This window comes from Amblyomma maculatum, chromosome 7 (assembly GCF_055883805.1).
Source record: "Amblyomma maculatum isolate TAMU_Amacu chromosome 7, ASM5588380v1, whole genome shotgun sequence".
NCBI lineage: Eukaryota > Metazoa > Arthropoda > Arachnida > Ixodida > Ixodidae > Amblyomma > Amblyomma maculatum.
The window spans coordinates 45442081-45464076 of NC_139350.1; the positions used below are offsets into that span (position 1 = coordinate 45442081).

Genomic DNA, 21996 nt, shown 5'->3' on the forward strand with positions numbered 1-21996 from the left:
TGAACATGCAGTGTTTGCACCCCAACTCGGGTTACAGAAAATGTGGCGGCTCTTTAAACGAAATAGGAGCAGTGCACCAAGAAAGGCAAAAGTTCGTCCCTAGCTCCCATTATTTCAACTGAAGAATGTGCAGAGTCGGACAAGAAATATGGATTTCTGAAAACATGTATTCTATATAGAAATAAGATTGATATCTAGGAATCTAGGAAGATAGTGGTACCAGTGCAGTAAGCAGTCTGCCCCTTGTGCATCATGAAGGGCCAATGCTCTCGAACTTCCAAACCTTTTATCATGCCAAAACATGCTCACGCGATCAATTATTAATTGTGAAAGGCTACACACTCTAAAGTGGAAACAGTTCCATGCCAAAAAATAAAAAGAAGCCAAATGCAGAATGTGATGTGACTGTTCAAACAATGTCTGGAAGTGCATGTGGCAACCAAGCAATTCATAAATGTGGTAGCCATTCATAATCTAGATCCAGACACAACACTAATTCCATATCAACATCTACCGTTGATTCTAAAAAACATGCATAAATTTAAACAAAAACACTGCAACTGAATGATACTTTAAGCAAAGGCTTGTTTTGCTTGGAATTCTGCATGCACTCTTCATTTTGAAACTTGCATGAATTTCATTTCTCACATCTGTGATGAATCAGTGGTATACTGAGTACAGAAAAACTGCACATTTTGATTGACATTTTATATTAGAGAAGATGCCAATGGGGCATCTCAGCACTAGGTCAGATTTTTTTTTCGCTTCATTTGTAAATAATTAAACAAGAAAATCAATACTATTGGTACTGTTGAATGCATAATTACCTTTACACCTTACTGACATTTCTGGACTGAAGGTCTGAGTTTGGTGTCTTTCATTTATATGCGCTTAGTAGTTTTTGGGGATTACTTCAGTCACGACCAAAGTATGAAACAGAAAATATCAAGCCCAATACAAGCGAAAAAATTCAAAATAGCTCAAAACTTTTTTTCCCCCTTCTACTACCCAAGGCTCGACAATGGAGTTTAAGTACGGTTGCTGCTGAATCATACTGCCGTCGCATGTTCGCCGGCTCCATATCTCGTAATCCGCAATATTTATGGAACATAAGAATAATGATCTAGCCCTGTTGTAACGCAGGTAGGTTTTACCGCTTATTCAATCCGTGTAGTTGCAACTGCACGAGTGCCGGATCTTCAACTGCAGCGCAACATAAGGCCCGGGTCGAGGCACTTGGAACTGGCCCATTCTAAAGTCTTGCCGAAGGCTGAATTGCAGTAGGCGCCAGCATCGTGCACCCCGCAATGGTCTTACGAGTGATGATTTGTACGGCATATTCTACTCTGAGCGTGCAGCCCCTGGCACTAACTGTCTCTTTTCCTAGACACTGCAAACGCATTCACCCTTCCCTCGTCAAAAGCAAACTACCGTATGTTATAATGACATGCGCGTCTTGATGTTTGCGAACTAGCGCTGTGTTGGCATGCATCATCAGTTCTGCGCAAAGTTTTTAGGAGAATGTACAGGGAAGATGAAAATTAACTTACCTCCGAGATGTCAATTGTATGCCGGGTGGTGGCCGCCCTCCAATAGCCCCGTCGTCAGCGTAGTGTTTGCAGTGAGAGCACACAAAGGAAACGCACTACCTGTCAGGCACGCGAGCACACTTTTTGCACAGGTATGCACACAACCTTACCACGCTTCTGCACATCGCACGAGCTATTTTGTTGCGCTCTGTGCCTCGTATATCTCGAAATAATGAAGCCGCCAGCAGCAAGGCCGCCAACAGCACACAAGAGAAAAAGGCGCGACGCCACCAACTCATAATGGCTACGGCTAGCACTTCGATCCGCTTCGGCTGCCTCGTCTGGTTGCGACTTGTTTCGGTTTCGGAAGTCGCTGACCTAACGACTTTGCTGCTCGCCGAACAGTGGCAAGCACGATGTCGGGCGTCTACGCGCTAACGCTGCATGTTTGTCGTGTATACGCGCCTGTAGTTTGTACATTCAAAAATTAGCTGTGCTAGCGAAAGACCACCGTGAGTTTCGCTTCTTTTCTCGCGATGCTGGACAAACTAACTGCGTGCTTTGCTTGTCATGGACGTTAGGTTGACCGCGGTCTGTGGTTCGGCGAATCGGAGCTTTGGCCCAAATTCACTGCCAAGTTCCGTGCGAAAACTCCTGTTCATAAAGTTACAGTGGCAATTGTTTGTTTGTTAATATTGAAAGACTGTACGGCGTTTTACAGATCAAGTGATTTGTTTGGAAACAGAAGATGCTGAATTGTGCTCGCTCATAAAAAACAGTGGGCGAGTCCAATTCGGCTCCCCCGCTGTTCCTTTATGGGCGGCACATCTATGGCTGTCAGCTGCAACTGGTCACCTGAGAGCGATCATTTCTTGTGTGATATGTGCCTCACTACTTGAGTGTTTAACTCTTAAATGGTGACGAAATTTTTTAAAGCCTGTAGCTTATAGCAAAAGCAAGGACAGTGGGGTGAAAGCCTGAACTCTCAATCAGGAAAGATATGCGATATGCAAAAATAGCTTACCAGTCAAGCTTCAAGTGAAGGCAGTGTGGGGTGTTTGCACGCTCTTTACTTCAATTAAGAAACTGACCATACAAATATTTCAACTTATCTCTGTGGCCTACAGCATACAGTAAAGAAGCTAAAGCAATCAAGCTGCTCTTTCTATTCAGCATAATGATTATGCACTGCTGGTGGAAACTGCACAACATATATTCGTGGAGTTGCACGTGCAGCTTTCCTCAATGCATCTCGCGTGACGCAGCCTACAGTTACACTGAAAAATATGCCATCTAAAATGCATTTCCTTGCAATATGATGATTCAGCATATATGTGTATAGTGTGCATAGCTTCAAGATTCAACACATACTGTTGGTATCACCTCTCATAAAGTACTAGGATTTGTGTATCTCTTCATTAGTCTAAGATCACCGATTCAATCCTTTCTTTTTTTCTTTTTATTTGACGTTGAGACGGACAAGATTTGCAAGTGTCATTATGCAGCAGAAAGCTTCAATTCAGAGTAGTGCAGTTCAGCAAATTTTTGCTATAGTCTCAGGAAACTTAAAAATGGTGTATATAGGTGTAGATGTGCAAGTCAAAACTCAAAAGGCTGTAGGAGCTGTTTTGCTCAGCCTATCCTTGTGCTGAAAAAGAGAGTCAGGCTGGTTGGTTATAATGAGCCGATTGAGTGAACAGTGCTCTAAGATAGTAAGGGAGATAAAAAAGTAGAATTGTTGTCATCTTCTCTCCCATCCCATCTGTTAGTGCTGTTCAGTCGTTTGAGAATTGTCTCTCTGTGGTCTTTACAACTGGAGTTGGCTTTCACATTTCTGCTATCACATTTACTTTTCCTTCTACAGATGAAACTCCAAGCCAGTTCTTCATACAAACTTGTGATGCCTAATGGTGGTAATAGTGTGCAGTTATAGTGAGTTGCCTCCATTCATATGCAAAACACAATGTAAGGGAGATTTTGATCGCCAGTTTGATCGTCATCTACTTGGCAGGCAACACATCAATGTTGTGCACACAGCCTTTGTCGTGCATCTATGGCTGCGTGCAACTTTCAGAAACGAATGGTTGAAAGAGAAGCAAATGATGCGATTAGATCTAGTTGAAGTATCTCGCTTTTGACATTGTTTTACAGTGAGCTTGATATGTCGAGTAGTAGTTGCTCAGCGTGCATGTTGTCATATAAAGATTTCTGCTTTCTACTAATGTTGAAAATGTGCTGCAAGCCAAGACCAAAATTGTGAAATATGAAAAAGTGTACCTGTCGCAAATAATCCTGAAGTAATCATTATATGAAAGCTCTAACTTTGACCTCTTTCATATTGGAAGGACCTACACAGTCTCAACGACTAATTTTTTAGCATGCAAGCATGTACATGGCCACGTAGTTTGCATGCTCTCTTAGAGCATCTGTTCACGCACTGGCTCCATGTGCTTCTACAAGCTCGCACAAATACGTGACCAGCTCATTCTCATTCAATCTTGCACAGTGGCTGTGCGTGCTTCTGTGAGCTCGCTCATGGGCTCATTCAAACTCACAAGAACTTGTACAATCTCATGCGTTCCTGCACAGTGGCTCTACGTGCTCTCATAAATCCACGTTTAATCTCCCAAGAACTCACATATTCTTATACATTCTCATTCACTCTCACACTTTCTTGTACAGCTCAAATACAGTTTTTTCAGTAGGGATTGTATTTGCATCCAGTGTTCAGTCCCCACAAAAGGAAGTGTCCAGCCTATAGGGAGACGTGGACAAAGGCTGGAGACGGACCAGCATTGAGAGCTGACGCCATTGGCTGGAAAGCCTTCTTTGTGCAGTATATTACGCTGCAATAGCACACCGCATGATCGCCGTCGTCCGCCGCGCTTGCTGCGCCAAGCACACAGGTGTTTGATGCGTTTGTTCGTAAACTTGTCTGTTTTCGTGATGCGCCTGGACCAAATCTTTTAATGCGAAAGCCTTTAATGCCTCACAGTTGTCGACAGAAGGTTTGCCAGCAGAGGTGTGACCCTTTCTAGAGCGAGGCTTAAAAATAAATCAATGCACATTGTCTCCACCGGGAATCAAATCTCCTTCCCTTGGATCTCCAGCCCAGCGTTTTACCAAGAGCGCCACGCCCCGGATCTCTAAAAGGTCTTCATAATTCCCTTTGTCTAACGTGCGATAATAGCTGAATAGCTGCACAGCAACCATAGTTCTGCATAAAGAAAGTAACAAAATTCCCATAAAGAAAGGTGTTAGGCAAGGAGACACAATCTCCCCAGTACTATTCACAGCTTGTTTAGAGGAAGTATTCAGAGACTTGGAATGGGAGCAGTTAGGGATAAGGGTTGATGGAGAATACCTCAGTAATCTGCGATTTGCTGATGACATTGCCTTGCTAAGCAACTCGGGGGATGAACTGCAAATAATGATTGGTGACCTAGACAGAAAAAGTAGAAAGGTAGGCTTGGAAATCAATATGCAGAAGGCTAAGGTAATGTTCAACAGCCTCGGGAAGGAACAGCAGTTACATTAGGTAGCGAAATACTGGAAGTAGTAGGCGAATATGTCTACTTAGGACAGGTAGTAACCGCAGATCCGGACCATGAAAAGGAAATAACAAGAAGAATAAGATTGGGATGGAGCGCATTTGGCAAGCACTCGCAGATTATGACTAGCAGCTTACCGGTATCGCTCAAGAGGAAAGTATACAACAGTTGCATCTTGCCTGTACTCACCTATGGGGCTGAAATGTGGAGGCTAACCAAGAGAGTTCTACTTAAGTTGAGGACCACCCAGAGGGCTATGGAACGAAAAATGGTAGGGGTGACATTAAGAGATAGAAAGCGTGCAGAATGGGTCAGAGAAATAACTCAAGTTAACGACATTCTAGTGGAAATTAAGAAGAAGAAATGGACATTGGCAGGACATGTAGTGCGAAGAGAAGATAACCGATGGTCGCTGAGGGTAACAAACTGGATTCCAAGGGAAGGAAAGCGTAGCAGGGGGCGGCAGAAAGTTAGGTGGGCGGATGAGATTAAGAAGTTCGCAGGGGTCAAGTGGATGCAGCTAGCACAGAACCGGGTTAAGTGGAGAAATATGGGGGGAGGCCTTCGCCCTGCAGTGGGTATAATCAGGCTGATGATGATGATGATGATGAATAGCGGAATTCCGCGAGTGACAGATACTGTGCCTTTTCTCTCCTGTAAGCAAATTAAAGAACGCCGATGAACTTTGATGAGCACAATAAAATACTGGTTGTGTTCTACAAGGGGCGTGCGATGTACCGTTACGACAAGTCATGACGTCACCAGGCGACTCATACATACACGAAGCTGATATCGCCGGGTGTCCGATCAAGGCGTCCGTGCGGCCCCTTTCATTTGCCGCTTCCTTGAACGCCGCACCACATAGTAAACAAAATCAGACCCAGATTTCTAGGAGGCGTTACTACAGCAGGCTACAGTGGCGTTTGAAATTGATTTACAGGATAGAAAAGGCGCAGTATCTGTCACAATTCTCTGCGCACATATGTACCACGCCATAAAGGAAGGGAGGAAGGTGGGAGTGAAATAAAAGAGAGCGATAGAGGGGCCGCAGTGGAGAGCTACGATCCACCGCACTATAATGGCTTTCGCATCATAGCACTTTAGTGGTCCAAAGTGTCCTCTATGATTTTTTTGGCGTTTTCTGCTCTCGCAAAGGCGGTGGTACAAAACCCCTTGGAGGGGCATGGCATGCAGTACGCTTTTGCTGCACTGTCAGGAGGTACTCGAAGGCCGGATACAAACGCCAGCTGACGCCTCTCTACACATTGTCTATATTATCTGTTTATCTAAAATAAGCGTGCAAAGCGTGTTTCATAGAAGTGAGCTATCTCGAGCGGTTTATTTGGCCGCCGACGAGCCCCTACATTCTCAGACGCCGCCTCCGCGGTCTGAAAAAACAATGCTGTCACACTCGCTAGCTCCGGTCCACAGATATGGCGCGCACCTCAGAAATGGGAAGTGAGACGTCACGTGATGCTTGGTCAGCAAGCTAGAACAGCTCCTTGGTCCGTCTGTAAGTAGACCTTAACAGGAGTAGGTGCAGCAAAATGGTGGCGGTTGGGACTAACTGAAGGGAGGTAACAAAGATAAACATATTGGGAGCCACAATTGAGGCACACTACCTGACAAGCCCTGGCATTCTGCTGAGCGTTACTTCAACGCTGGAAACGGGAAACAGGGAAGAACACAGGAGGAGACTGGCGCACAAGGAAAGGCAAAACATCAGAACGAATTATAGCGGAATCAATGCGATGAAAACGAAGTAAAAATAAAAGAAAATATTTGTGCCGACGACCCCTATTTACGTGTGATACAACTCCACACAAAGCTGCAGGTCTTGAAGACTTCGACCAAGAAGAACTGTCTGAGGAAACATTTCTAGACAAACAAAAAAGGGGAGGGGGGAACGCTGCGTGGAAGTTGGTTGGGAGGAGGGAGAGAAGGGTATGTAAGAAAAACAGGAATTGAAAGAGACCTGAAAAAGAAAAAGGAAAGCTGAAAAGAAAAAAAGGGGAATAGAAATGCGAGAAGCATAAAAAACTTGTGAACTATGACGAAGGAAGCTGGGGCGCAATAGATACAGGCAGATGTCATTTGAAAGGCCTCATCTGTTGGCCGGTATTTGCCGCTTTTATGGACAATACAATTTAAGCTACGGCATATTCACAGATCGCTCTCGCCACACTGTACGGCCTACCTGCCCAGGTGGCCAGGGAGCAGGGAAAAGTTTACCATTATGGAAGAGAGAATTGTGGAGGGGGTAGGTGGGAGGGGAGGGAGAAGCGAAGGCCTGTAAAACAATTGAAGAATTTGAGGATCCCCCAGGCCCAGGAGAAATACGCATGGGGTGGCAGAGGGTGGAGTGAAAGGGCGTGGTAGAAAAAAGTAACGAGCTGAGGGTGAAGAAAAACGAGTGGAAGAAAAAGCACGAAACATATATGCTCGAGATAAATTTAATGAACTATTTTATAGGAAAATAAGCTAATAAAAGCGCAAATTCGGCGGACACTGCACTGGTGTTGCATGTTATCGTAGACAGTTACCCATTTGGTAATAAAGATCACGGATGGGATAAATACAGGTTACGCAATGATGAACTGCACCTACGAGCATGCCACTGGACGAGAATTGTGATTTTAATGCATGCGCTTTGCTTCTGTCTGGCAGCTTAATTTTCACCAGATAATATATGGATCTTGTTGATGATTTGCCTGACGTTTTATGTTTACACCATGTTGAGAAATTACAAATTCAGGGGATTGTAGTGCGCACTCTTTTGGAAAGGAAGTCTTTAGGCGAATCGAAAGATTACTGCCTGCTCACTGGTCATCGTGATGACAGAGCCCCATTGTTCTTGCCGTTTTGCTTAGTAGAACTTGTTTGAGGAAGTGAAAAACATTGCATCTATCGAGCGAAATTGTGTGCAATAGCCGAGTGCAACGCGCCAATCCATGTGTCACCAAATGGCCTGAATACGAAACGCGAATCAGGAATGCAATGCACGCCCGGGTATACTTCTGATCCTCCACGCGGCTATGCTGGGCACGTGTATCACGGACAGTCTGCCTTTTCTGCCGCGAGGGGCACGTGCATCCCAGCCCTATTTAGTCCTGCACCAAGTCTACAGAAGCGTGTAGGGAAAAATAAATGTTAATTTCTATAAAGAAACAATATGAATATTTAAAGCATTTTTATACGAGGTGATTGAGAGAATATTGTGATGCATGGTGACAGGTCCGGTGTCTGCACCTGATATCTGTGGCATTTTCGGCAAACGTTCGGGCTCCAGCGCGTCACATACGTTTAACGCTCCAAATAGTAGCATACCCCACATATTTAGGCCATACAGTTAGCAATGATTGTAGAGTACGTTAATCGATGCATGGCGACTACAGTTGCCCTGCCTCTACACTGACTCACATCCGCTCCAGCTGCAGGTTCTCCCTCGCTTTTGTGAGCCGGTCGTTTCAGACACGCGGCACGCAGGCGAATGAAATTCGAGTGGTTTCGGTTCGGTGGAAGACGACCATTCCTCGGACCGTGGAGCGACCAAGGCCCCATAAGCAATGCTTCGCAAGAGATCGTGTTTCTCTCTCTCTTCCCTTTCTTGCCAAAGTTACAATAAACTGTAGTCTCTACCCAACAATCGACTTAAAAAATTCCTCGCCCACGAGTCGCCCACAACCCGGATATAAAAACGATGACTATTGTTTTCTATTGATATAAAAAAATTAAGGGTCTCTTAAATATCTCGTCAGAGAAGAATAGCGAAAGCTTACTCTTCCTATTGTATAATTTGCGGTTTGTTGCAGGGCTACATATAATTATAATTGGCCTAAAGGAAAAAAAGACGCAGTATATCTTCCCCCGGCAACTGTGAGTTTGGACGGTACACCATCGCTCCTGTCGCGTGACGTTTCTTGGTATGCTTTCCACTGTGGGATTGCAAATGGCCGGAACGCTAGAGAGAGACTGATCTCACAGAATTTTGCGGTATATGACACATCTTGCGCACGAATCGCCTGCACAACTCTCGCGCATGAGATTTCGTTCCTTGAGCCGAAAAATACTTTGGCCTTAAACACAACTTTGTCAAAGAGCGCCCGTTGTTCTGAGCACTTTTCTGAAAGCCAGGCCGAAGATTGTGCCTACTGGGAATATCCGGCGGGTATCCTGGAGTACCGCGTATCGAGCTACACACTCCGCCACAGATAGGGCGCACGCATGGCGCATTGTAAGAAAACTAGCACGGCTGTGTTACTTGCGAGCGATAATAAATAGTGTGAGTGTGAACGAAAAATGCGCGTATTATTCATTGTGTGTGAACTGTGTCACACTTTTGTCGCTGAGTTTCCAGCACTGGGCCGTTTGCTACAGAGAAGGCGCGTACACGTTCTCCATGGCGTATATGGGCGATGATTAGAAACCGTGTTTTCTTATTTGATTGACGTATGCGATTTATCTATCGATCCTCATTTCTTTTTGTTCGCCAGGAATCCCCAAGTCGAGGGCGTTAACCGCCGACGAAGTGTTGAGAAGTGCGGGGACGCTCTGTCTCGCTGGGTAAGGCCACCGATGAAACCAAAGACTCTCTTTTTCTCACTCGCACCTGTTACGGTAGTTGCAACTCGATGTGGTTCGTTGGCTGCTGCCTCGTTACTAAGACGGGAAGCCCTTATAAGGCAGCAAATATGCAAGCAAAGCTGCCTCTGAAGATAGGCAACATAGCCTTGGTTTTTAGGGCACCGATCATGGAGTCCACTGTATAGTGTGTCATCACTGGTTGGAAACACGTTGCTTCCATTTTGAACAGGCTTGTTCTGTTGCAGAGCAGAGTGCCTTAAAAAAGGCATATTAGCAAGGGTTTCAGTCGAGACGTCCCTACCTTTTACGAGAGAGGAGAGCTCTGCAGAAGGGCGATGGTGCCCGTGAGTATACACCGGTCATGGGTCTTGCACTTGCAAAGCATTCTTCAAAACTAGACAAGCGAAACATTGAGCCATAAACAAGTCAAAGTTGTTGAAATCGTATTCTCACTACTGCAGTCCGGAATCCCGATGAAGAAAGTCACCAACCGACCTTTAATGCGAAGGGCTTTAATCGCGCGGCCTGTGATTGTCTGGCGCTCCAACAGCGTCAACAGGGTTCGCGCCTTGAAATGACTTCAATGCGGTCGGCAGGACGTCGCAGTGGTACCCGTCTTGACGCTACCTTTCGCTTGTTTTGAGCCTTGACTTTTTTTTTTTCTTCATACCAGTAAGTGTCTCCCTAAAGAAGTCAAGAGAAAAGGCGGTACATATCTAAATGGAAAGCCTCTGCCGTTGCATTTGCCCTCGATATTGATATAATACACTTAATCCATGAAACATGGAAGTCATACTGTTTAGGCGTTGGGGGCCCTGCGCACCAGACGGCTAGACGGATAACGCAGGTTGATGGGACAACAGGGCGCATGATACTATGTGACATCCGTGAAATGGTGCGCATACTTGTAATTACTGTGCTTTCTTTGCTACGTTTTTTTAGACGTCGATATTTTAGTGTTAATTTTTCATTCTCCTTTTTATTTCTCTGGAACACTACGGCCGTTATCTATTACAAATCGTTTACTTGCAGCGCCTAAGATCGGCCTTTTTGTGTAGGCCAAAGATTTCCGGCTGGAGTGACTGAAACGATTACAGAATGAAAATGTATTGTGCTTTAATTGTAAGGTTTTTATCCTAACGCAGGTTCGACACAATGACTTCGTCGCTTTGTTACTTCACGTTCGCACTAGCCAAACACCCGGATGTTCAAGAAAAGGTGCGAGAAGAAATCAGAAATGCTCTTCGCGAACAGGTAAACAATAAATCTAAGCGTTACAGCGCATACGTTGTAACCATGAAATATTTATCAACTTGTCTATTTTGATTGCAATAGTTATTTTCCCTCTTTGGCATTCATATTCCTCATGTAGCGGCTGGCCAATGACAATGCCGACAAAACTCTTGAGGCAGGGAAAGGAAGAGTAATATAATTGAAATTGAGTTCATTTGCTGCCGGTGCCCGCTGTTCTATATTGCAAAGCCCGTTATAGTTAGTGGCACGGCCATAGGCATATTATTTTTTTATTACTTTTGGGCAGCACCATAGTATATGTCCTATACTGCTGCAGTTTTTAGAATCCAGCAGAAGGAAAGAGCCATAGGTAATTACGAAAAACAAAACAAGACCTTCTTGGCTCAGAAAGAACTGAAGATCCTGTATTCATAGCGCAACAGAGGAACACGCAGTATTTGTACGGAGTTTGAGCTTTTAGAGCAATGCGTTGTCCAATAAACCTGTGAGAGCCGCACTCATTCCAATAAAGTCGGGACATGGATCCATAGGACTACGTAAGTCAGGACCCATATGACAGTAGTATGAATCGATTCGCTATTTCGTTAGGGCAGAGAAAACATGGAGACGTAAATGGGAATATTGTCTCTTGAGTGCCTTCGGCGGGACATTAATTAGAGCTACAGCGAGTCGATTCAGCCTGAGTCATCGGCACGACGACAAATCAGTAACATTTTAGAGCACTGTTTCGCGGTTACGTAAATCACCACTCCTTTCTTTCCTCAATTAGGCGAGGCAAAATGAATGACCGCTTTTGGGCATTAGGGGGTTGGTGATCGTAATTATTCGCGGCGAAGAAAGGGCACTGTTAGCATCATAGTAGTAGACTTTCAAATCTACAACAAAACCGCAGGTGTCACGCTAAAAGCGGGTTGGCTGATGGCGTCTGTAAAGTTATCCCTTTAAAGCGAATCAGATTACCCCTTGAAGCACTTGGTAAAGTAGTGGCGGCGGAGTCTGACATCACATAAGTTTTGTTTGATTTGGTTTGTGGGGTTTAACTTCCCAAAGCGACTCAGGCTATGAGAGACTCCGTAGTGGAGGACTCCAGACATCTCGACCATCTGGGGTTCTTCAACGTGCACTGACATAGCAAGGCACACGGACGCCTTGCTTTTCGCCTCCATCGAAAAGCGGCTGCCGAGGCCGGGATTCGATCCCGCATCCTTGGGAACAGTATTTGAGCACCGTAACCACTGCGTCACCCCGGTGGGGCACATGACACAAATGTCAAAGGAATACGTGAAGAATTCAGCAAGATTGATTTCGCAGTGAAGAAAATGTTCAATTATTGGAAATAGAGGATCGAACTTAGGTCCCTCGTGTTACAATTCGAGTGCACTACTTCAGCTTAACAAGAGGTGTGTGCGTTCAAAATTGACAAACGGAGAAAATGGGGGTGTATAAGGACTGGCTGTCAGAAGCATCAGAGATAGGTTTCTTCCCGTCTGGCACCGAAACAGCTGCACGACTGTGTACGGAGCAGAGAGCGACGTGAAAAGTTAACGGGGAAAGGGACACGTGATGAAGTTGTTTCACGCAGAGAGATTATCGCACTCTATCGCGTGTGCGTCACATTTGGGTCTATAAATGCATACTCTCAGAGCTCTGGCTATGATTATTAATCTATCCTCTTTCATGTAGACTATACGATTGTTTCGGAGTACTTGATATCACGAAAAAGGTTGAAATCATCAGATTAACGTGGCAGTTCGGGCGTGTACGTAAGGCATGATATTAGAGTATAAGTGCTCGACGAGACGAGGAAGTAGGACGCCGCTTGTGTGCCTTCTGTCCTTCTTCCTCGTCCTCGTGTCGTCCTGCGCTCACACATCAGAAACGTAATAGCCCCTTACCCATAGCGTCAGCTCTTTAGCGACCTAGCACACAGAAGGAGATAATGGGTCATGCGTGACTGCCACCAAACTGCAACGAAACCAAACCACATATATCCGCCATGAAAGGATTCGTGGTTGAGATGAAGTCTGGGTGTGATTAGAATTCGGTATTGCGCCAAGTTTTCTGTACCGTAAGTAGTATTTTCTTCCCCCAACAGCTGCACAGTGCGCGTTCAAGGGAGACGACGATCGAGGCCATGGAGAAGGCGCTGCCTCATTAGCTGCCGTATCGTCAGCCATCGTGATCCTCATGGATACGGTGCCAGTAGATCAAGAAGTGCTCTGCCCTGTATACTTGGTGTCACTAGGTCCGATGCCACGCGTTTCGGGAGGGGCCGAGCAAAGATGACGACATGAACAGAAGCGTAGTGCAAGGCAGGGAGGCCGACTCAATCAAAACATATCACTAATTGTCATATTCGTTAAAAACCAGCTTATGAAAAAAAATGAATCACGAAACTTTTAAGCGCCGTTAGTGTGATGCGGATGTAAACGTGCGCCAACAGCGATAGTTCCATCAATCAATCAATCAATTAATCAATTAATATTTCTCTCCTGAGCTCAGTGCTCGGCAAGGTGAGCGAGATGCTGAATTCTGAATAATTTTCTCTATATGCCCTAAGAAAAACACGTAGTAGGCGACAAGTGTACGCCCGATAATTTCATGGTGAAATTCTGTGAGATCGGCGCTATTGTCATGAGTGCAGGAGGACCTATCTCTAACCATGCTAACATGCTGGCTGTGCTAGCGTCGAATACCTAGGGCACCAAGAATGCAAAGCAAACTAGTTACTCTAGAATCTGAGGAAGGAAGAAATAACGAAGCGAGCACTGCCTGTAGCTACAGTGCAACGGCAATGCAATTTCCGCTTTGTTTTCTGTATGCGGTCATGCCTCTGTGTTTGCCTTTCACTTATATGTATGATATAGAAAACGTGAAAATTTTATGCTGCGCTACCTGCGCTTCTTCTCTGCTTTAATCGATGATGCAGAGAGCGGACATAAGGCGTGTGTGTTGCGGCATCTCTTGCGTTTTGTAAACATGGCTGTGCGCCTCTCTTTTGTAAGGCGCGTCGCCGCCTTCAGAGCGGCGCGCTGTAAAATTTTCCACTGTCTTCCAGGGCCCTCTCGATTACGAGACTGTGACAAGAAGGTTGAATTACCTGGAACAAGTGATGAATGAGACTCTGCGGCTGTATCCCCCGGGTCTGACGTAAGTATGCCATCGACGTTCTTGAAGGCACAGAAGGTGCGATGTATCTTGCTTTAGCGTGCCTCATGCCATTTTCTCGAAGTGGTTGGCATATGACGTTTTGTTAGTTATATCGGTTAGCCCACCAAAAGCCAAAGCGCTGTTATTTAGACCATGTGTACAAAGAAAGTATGCGAAGGGTGTGGGGGTGTGTCCACACTAGCGCGTCGCTCCTGTGCAGTATTTATGCAGAACGTTTCACATAAATTCAGCTAAGGATAAAAATAAAAACAATGCAGCGAAGCTTGGTGAAATCAGAATTACTCAATTATATCAGTCATATTTTGCAAACTATTTTACTATTTACTGTGCAGTCAACTGAGTTTCATCAAGTTGCGGAGGGCTTGAGAAAGAAATTGTGCAGTTTTTTTTGCTATCGTACCTACGACGTGGCCGTTTTTTCGGGTATTTGGAGAAAGCCCGCAAAATGTAAGAAAATATGTCACATGACTGCGCCGTTGCGTTAAAATATTGCAGCGCTCCCAATAACGTATGCACGACCAAAATGTACGCGGTGACCGAGCCCAAGCACGGTATATGATGATAACAGCTTGGGGCTAGTTGGGTGCATGATACCCGAAACAGAGGTAATAGTGTTTTCTCTCCGTGTAGTCCTCGTGGCCCCTTTGTTCCAGGTGCCCAAGTGAGCGGCCGCCGCTCATTTTAAGGCCTGCACTATGACACAAATAAAAAAAAAATAAACTTGCCTTGTATTAGGCTACATGAGCCCTTTTTTTGTTTCATGAGTGTGATAGCTTGAAATAATTACCGTTCGAGATTGCTGCCAGTGACTTGCCCATGCTTATCGATGATCGCGGCTTGAGATTTCTGTGCTCCGACAGAGTGTACTGTCGTAGTTTTTAGACTATGCTGATAGTGGCGTCCCTCGGCAGGTCACATGGAGACGGGGAGCGTGTACGCTTGTTTATTTCAAAATGCGTTTGACAGCGCTGCAGTACGGTAGCGCAAGAGACCGCAATAACGCTGTGTTTTTCCATATTTCACAGGCTCACTTCAAATGATTGAATAAAGGATCATGTAGAAGGTAGGCTAATAAAAAAAACTGGGTCGGTTGTATCTTAACCACTTCTACAACTTCTTATGGTCACGTGCACCTCATTAAGGTGCACTTGACCATAAAGTGAGCAACAAATATTTTGCTTCACTCATAATAGTTAACTGAGGGGAATATAAAAAATATATTTTGAAGAGTATTGCATGACGCAAATAATATGTCGTTGGTCTCAGTCAGCCACAAGCTTTGCTTTATCTTTAAATCCTCGGTTCAAGTTAAGTGAAACACCCTACATAAGGCAAACTAGCGGCCGGGAAGTAACAAGTAGACAGCGGAGTCGGCTAAGGTACTTGGTGAAAGAGCATAGTTCCAGCGAGTTGTATTTTTTTGCTGGCTAGCCCATGGTATATAGTTAGGACACACCAAGAAAGTAATTTAATCGTCGCTAAGTTAGATGGAAATTTTTTGCGGCTGGGGGGGGGGGTGGTGGGTGATTAAATCTTTTCTTGATTTGTGTGTGCCAATAATTTCTCTAGACACTCCTCAAGGTGCTGTTCCCCCCCCCCTTCTCTTGTTTTCCTTGTTTTTTTATATCATCCCCCAATTTGTGCCATTGTTTGTTTACACTAATGACTACCAAATATGACTGCTTCTTCTCTACCCTGAACGTCCCTGCCGTCTTACTAGAAATTGAGACACCAACTTCCCCTTCCCGGCAGTTTCAATTCCTGCTGAAACACCTCACGCGCACCGTTCCAGGAGCTCTGGTATAAGAGCACACTCGCTGGCTTTTCATTTTATTGATGCTGCTTGCCGATTTGTATCGGGAAGGAAGGAAAAAAACACTTGCGGCGCCTGTCTCAAAATAATCCTGGTGACGCTGCGCGGCCCAATCTAAATCTTTCAGAAATGAGAGGCTCACTAGCACGGACGCTACGAGATCCCCATTCGTTACATTTGACATTGGGCCGGTAGAAAAAAGGAAATGAGCATACAAATCACTCTGATTCGTCTTTTATTTGCGCAGCAAGCACTTTCGAGTGTCTTTCTCGGTTCTATGGCTAAAAATAAGCTAGGCTTCCGCGTTCATTTTACAAGTCATGAATCAAAAAGTTAGGAGGTGTCATCATTGCAGTGCTTCCCCACTTTTAAAGCAGCGTGATGAGAAGACAGTTTTGGTGGCTCTAAGTCAGTTACAGCGTCGATGACTGTTTAATGCCGGTATTTAGGGGATATATTTCTTCAAAATAAATACTCGAAATTGCTAAAGCTTGGCTAACTTTTAACTGAACGATCACGGTGATAACCAATGCCTAATTGCATGTCGCTGTAACAGCGGCTGCGATGCTACCGTATCGGTAGAGAAACCGTACTCCACCGTGAAATTTGCATGTCTAGCGCAGGCACCAGACACTTTATTCTTTTTTTTCTTCTTTGTTTCACACTTTTGCACTCATGCTTGCCTAAAAGGAATACATTTCAGCTCAGTCTCTGTACCCTTCAGGATGCGCCTCATCACATCATCGTAAGCACTACATAATGCAAGGCGAATTGCTCGATGTACCCGTTCATGAAGCTACAGTGCCTTTTATTAAAATTGATGAATAGTGACTTTTTGTTACTTGCAGTGGTGAAGCTTTCCTGTGGCTGATGTGCTGTCTAGTATTTATCTTTACTGCGATGCGAGAACTCTAATGAAGCAGGAAACTAAGAACTATTGGCACACTGCAAATAAAATAGAGTCAACATGCAGGCACGATAATATTTACAAAAAATCGGCTTTGTCTCAGCAGCGTGAAAGAGGTTGGAAGGATTAGAATCAGGCATGCTCTTTGTGTTTGCCAGCCCGCTTCCCGAGGGCTCATTAAGGGTGTCTTTCTGCGCGGCTTTAAGCGCTGGCCTTCAGCAGAGTACGGGGCAACAGTCATAGAGTTCCTTACACTAACTAGAGGGAAAGCTGAGGGCGCTGCACTTCAGCCACCATGGGCGCGCTAAGAATCATGGGCCGGTGTGCTACTTGTTGCGGGACAGTCGGTTTTTCTCGGGTGCGCGGAGTGGCGTTACTGCGATGTTTCTTTTTCGTCATCATCATCATCTGAAGGCGCGTACATAGAGCGTGAAAGCCATAGTAGCGAAGGCGCAAAAGCAGACGTCGCCAATAAATGGTTTCTATTTCCCGAAATGCCACTAAAAACTTCCTTAAATGATTGCACAAAGATAAATATTTTCATAACATTTTTTTATTTCAAAGTTTGCCTATTAAGTGCAAAATATTGGTATTTGTGCTGCTCAAAACTAAGCCAATAGGAGAAAGAGCCCTCGCTTATATTGGATAAATATCACACTGACATGCTGTTTCTCTCTCTTTTTGCAATTTATAGTCACAATATTCAATCTTAAGACATTATTTACGGTAGAACAACGCTTATCTTTGCATTAGTTTTGGCCAAAAGTTGTAGTTCTGCACTCGGTACCTCTCCGGCCCATGATGCTTTGAGCGCCCATGGTGGCTGAACTGGCCGTCTGGAAACTCCATGTAAACTCCCATAGACGGCAGCACAGCTTTCCCTCTAGGTAAGAGTAAGAAACTCTATGGCAACAGTCGAGGACGCTTTCGCACTAGAACTAGAGTACGGAGAAGTAAATACATGGAAGTACTTTCGAGCCAACAGGTCCTCTTTCGGGCTAATCGTGCTATCACCGAGCTCGGCGGTGCAAATCGGAGCGAGTGTTTGCCACCCTTGGGTCATACCTGAGGCTATTTTCAGGTTTGTCACTAGGAGGGCCGAACAAGATTTCGAGTACAAGGGAATAAAGTTCAAGGCTGGGACATGCGTCATGGTTCCGCTGTACCAGATACAGAGGGACGCACGCTTCTGGCCTGAACCTCTGCATTTCAAACCAGAGAGGTGAGAGGGCAACCTTCTGACACGCTAAGATCTACGAACTATTTTGTTACTGCGGCTCTCAAAAACATCTATCTTGCTGCACTAGCCCTTAAAATCCGATACCCGCCAGGCTTGATCGAAGTCCTAGTTAGCATTGGAATAGCGGGTTGCCCTTGTAGTCAGGTTTTTGTGAATCGAATAATGAGACTTTATATACATAAGCTGCGCTATAAGAAATAAAGAAACTTTAGTGCGTTAACACTACGACCCATCTTACTGGTTATCTCTGTCTGAAGCCTCCAAGTCTGAGCAGCAACGACGTTTGTACCTGTGTTAAAGAAGCAGAAGTTAGGCTCCGACTATTACTCGATACAAGTTGTGCCCTTAAAAAGGAGCAGGTGTGTGGCAGTTGTTACGAGCTTTATCAGCAGGAGTCGTGCCGCGCGTTAGCGTGAGGTGTAGCCATGGATGAGCAGATGATTCACGGGTTGTCTGAGGCGGAATGCTAGACTCAAAGAACAGCGAAGACATCATCGGGGAAAGCAACTGTAACTTTAGTCGAATGACAATACGGCGCTAAATGAAGAGTGTGGCGAAGGTTAAATGCAGAAATGTGCAGAACGTAGCAGGAAAGCTTTCATTGAAGCTGGTTTAAGTCCTTATCTTAATCAGCGATACAAGGTGTACAATTTCTAAGGAAACAAATACTACGGCTAAAAAGGCTATAGGCCGCCTAATTCACACTTGGCTGAAACGCCCGAAATCAAGTCATGTGATGCGGGAACCTCGCTACGCCATGCATTAGTCAAGGTCAACCTGGGCACCCAGTTGACCTTGAATGAGCCAGAGTTTAGTCATGGTGCCGTCTACGGTGCACCACCGCTTGGCCTTTGACCTTTGACACCAGACACAGCATCTCATGCTCCCTTTTGTAGCCGATGGCTTCCTCGACTCCATAGTAGCGCTCATTTAGTCTGCAAAATCATGTCTGCCCATGTCAGAACCTAAGGCTATTCTAAGTAAAACCAATCAAAATGAGGGTTTCGTTTCTCCTAACTAGGTTTAGTACCGTTAAGCCTCAGGCAATTTTTTTGTTATACGAAGGTTAATAATTGAGAGCCGGAGAGAATGGGATTGCCGAGATAGTAATTTACTATTGTTTTCAATGCTAGATTCTGCCCCGAGAATGAGGAAAAGCTCAACAAGAGGGCCTTCCTGCCATTCGGCATTGGACCGCGCAACTGTGTTGGCATGAAGATTGCTGTGCTCAACATGAAATACACGATGGCGAGGCTGGTACAGATGTACTATATCCAACTCGGGCCCTCGCAAATGGTGAGAACCAGGTATTGGATTGCATCTAAAAACTCTAGCTGCATTCCCATTTCCCTGTCTTGCCCGCAATGAAAAGTGGCGATGAAGAAAAATCAACATACATTTAGCTGATCTATGAGCCATTATGGGCGAGGAACTTACTAGTTGAGCCATAGGCTTTTTGATATCTTTATTGTGATCACACGCACCTGTTGTGACCGATCACAAGAGGAGGCTGTATACAAGGTGTTAAGATAATTTTAGCCAAGGGTCAAGAACTAAACATTTGAGGCGGGCCAAGGAAACCACTTTCATATAGCTGTCAGCCGTGTGGCGCACAACCGCGAATTTTTGTTTTGCTAATATTTATATAATAATTACAATAATTTTCTAAATGGCTAAATATTGACTTTACACAATAAATGTGATCCGCAAAGTTTGAGATCCCCTTCAGAACCCCTATTTCATTTATTTGCGCCAGAGAAAGGCTCCCGGGTATATCGTATTTTTTCCAATATCCGAAGAATTCCCGTGAAATAAAAAAATTGTGAATGGGGCATTCACGCGCCACGATTGAGTTGCTTTCAATCGTATTTTGAGTGAACGAAATCGGCTGCGCGCGTGGCTCCAAGGCACCGTTGCAGCGCGTTGGTTTCTTCGCCCGCGTCAGGCAGTCGGTGCAAGCAACGGTACGGGTTGCAGCGAACTCGTCGCTCTCGTTGCAGCCATCGCCAACGTATCAGCCTACCGCTGGTAAAGGCGTTGGAGCCACAGCCACAGTAACTTTCACTCACTGAAACCACGGTTGGGAGCATCAGAATCATGGCGTGCGAATGCACTATTCACGCGACAGTTTTTGTATTTCGTGGGCTTCCGTTAGAGTTTGAAAAGAAGATACACGTGCTGCTTCCCTTCGCGAAAATAAATAGAAGTGGAATTTCAGGAAGAGCTCTTCAATTTTCAAATCATTTATTGTCTGAAAGGACATATACGTTAGAAAATTATAAAATTTCTGTTCATTAATATACAGTTATTTGCACAATAAGAAATTTTCTGTGCTGCGCTGGACGGCTGGTTGCTCTTCTTAAGTGGTTTCTCTAGCCTACATCAAATGTTTCACTTTTTAATCGTTGGCTCAAGCAAGCTTATAAAACCTCTATAGTATCGGCCTTCTACATACAAAGGTGAATGCTTTAAGGTCAAAAGTCATAACCCTTCCGCATGACGTCCCTCTCAATGCAACTTCAGGATAAAAAATCTCGGGTTCATTACTACGTCTTACGATTTTTTTTACAATACACTGTCTGTAGCTCGTACGTAATGATCAAGTTATTGTAATATGTTATTTGCTGCGCGGAAGTGGAATGACAATTTTTGCAATCTAAAGCTAGGCGCCCGTGTACTGTGCTTGTCAATGCACGCTAAAGAACCCCAGTTTGTCTGAATTTCCGGAGCCGTCCATTACGGCGTCTCTCATAGCCTGAGTCGCTTTTGGACGTTGAACCCCAAAACCAAAAAATCAAAATTTTCTCAATAAAACATATCAAACTCATCGCCTTCAAACGCCTAGGAGCAAAATATTAAAAGCAGTTACGTTTCATTAGAAAATTTTCATTTTCTAATGAGACGATGGGCCAGAGTTTTGCTCAAACGCAAATGTTTAAAATTTTAGGAAGGAAAATTTAATCATTTTTGCTGTATGGCGAAGCAGATTTCATGTTGCTGATGAGAACATTAGCCTGAATATTAAATTATGAGTCAGAATTAGACTTTTCGGCCAAGGCTAGGAATATCAGTGACATGAAGCCTTCGTCGCCTGGTTGTGGAATGGATTGACACGATTCATACCTTGTAATCACAGCGAAGGTACTTGCTGTTCAGAATTTTCCTCACAGCATGGGAAAATTGAAGATGTCATGTCAATTTTAATTTATATGTTCACTTGTACATCTGTTTTTTTTTTTTTCAGGGAAAAATGACATTGGATTCGCATGCGATGGTTTCTGAACCGAGTGAAGGACCGTGGGTCATCCTTCGTCACACAGGACATCAGTGATGGTTTGCTGATCAAATCAGGGAAACAAATAGTGGTCCGCTTTCAGGCAAAGCAACGAAAGCATTTAGGGAGTAGTGCAATAATTTTCAGCGCTACCCTGCTTGTTTTCCTACCTAGAGGCATTAAATTACGGTAATTATTTTACCAGCATTGTTGGCGGTTATTGGAGTAGAGAAAGAAAACAAACCGCTAGAGATGTACGAAGAACAAAGTGATTATTTCAAATTCTCCAAGAGTGTCAATGATTTTCGTTCAGGGGAGAATATTTCGCTATTTCATCTCCCTCTCATGCAAAAACGTCACATGGCAAATGCGACGTTTTCGGCTCACTACGAGAGTGCTACTCTGCCTGTTCAATAGCGAACCACGGGTAAAGTTGGTGATCTTCAAGTTTAAAACAATATTTACACCTTTCCAATATTCTGACTTTAACGCGCAAGGGTCGACCGCTAAGTCGATAAGCGCCGTATAACGAAGCCCAGCTGCGAACCATGAGAGAATACGCGCAAGCGCGCTGGGAACAGCCCGGTGGCAGCTGTCGTGGAATGCCGCCGAAGCTTCTGCCAATAAGTTGTGGTTTATTCCGCATTGATTGATGTGAAGTGCGAGCTTTCTG

General features: G+C 44.7%; 1 protein-coding gene across 1 annotated transcript in view; it reads left to right on the forward strand.

The window, feature by feature from the left end:
* LOC146183109 (cytochrome P450 3A14-like) overlaps nucleotides 1–21562 on the forward strand; it is a 62717-nt gene extending 41155 nt beyond the window's left edge. Inside the window, exons 9-14 of the mRNA XM_084609022.1 lie at nucleotides 9574–9643; nucleotides 10810–10918; nucleotides 13977–14068; nucleotides 17891–18031; nucleotides 19183–19345; nucleotides 21294–21562. Of these exons, the coding sequence (XP_084465148.1) occupies nucleotides 9574–9643; nucleotides 10810–10918; nucleotides 13977–14068; nucleotides 17891–18031; nucleotides 19183–19345; nucleotides 21294–21380 (662 nt within the window). The 3' untranslated portion in view covers nucleotides 21381–21562. The remainder of the gene's footprint in view (nucleotides 1–9573; nucleotides 9644–10809; nucleotides 10919–13976; nucleotides 14069–17890; nucleotides 18032–19182; nucleotides 19346–21293) is intronic.
* The last annotated feature ends 434 nt before the right edge of the window (nucleotides 21563–21996 follow it).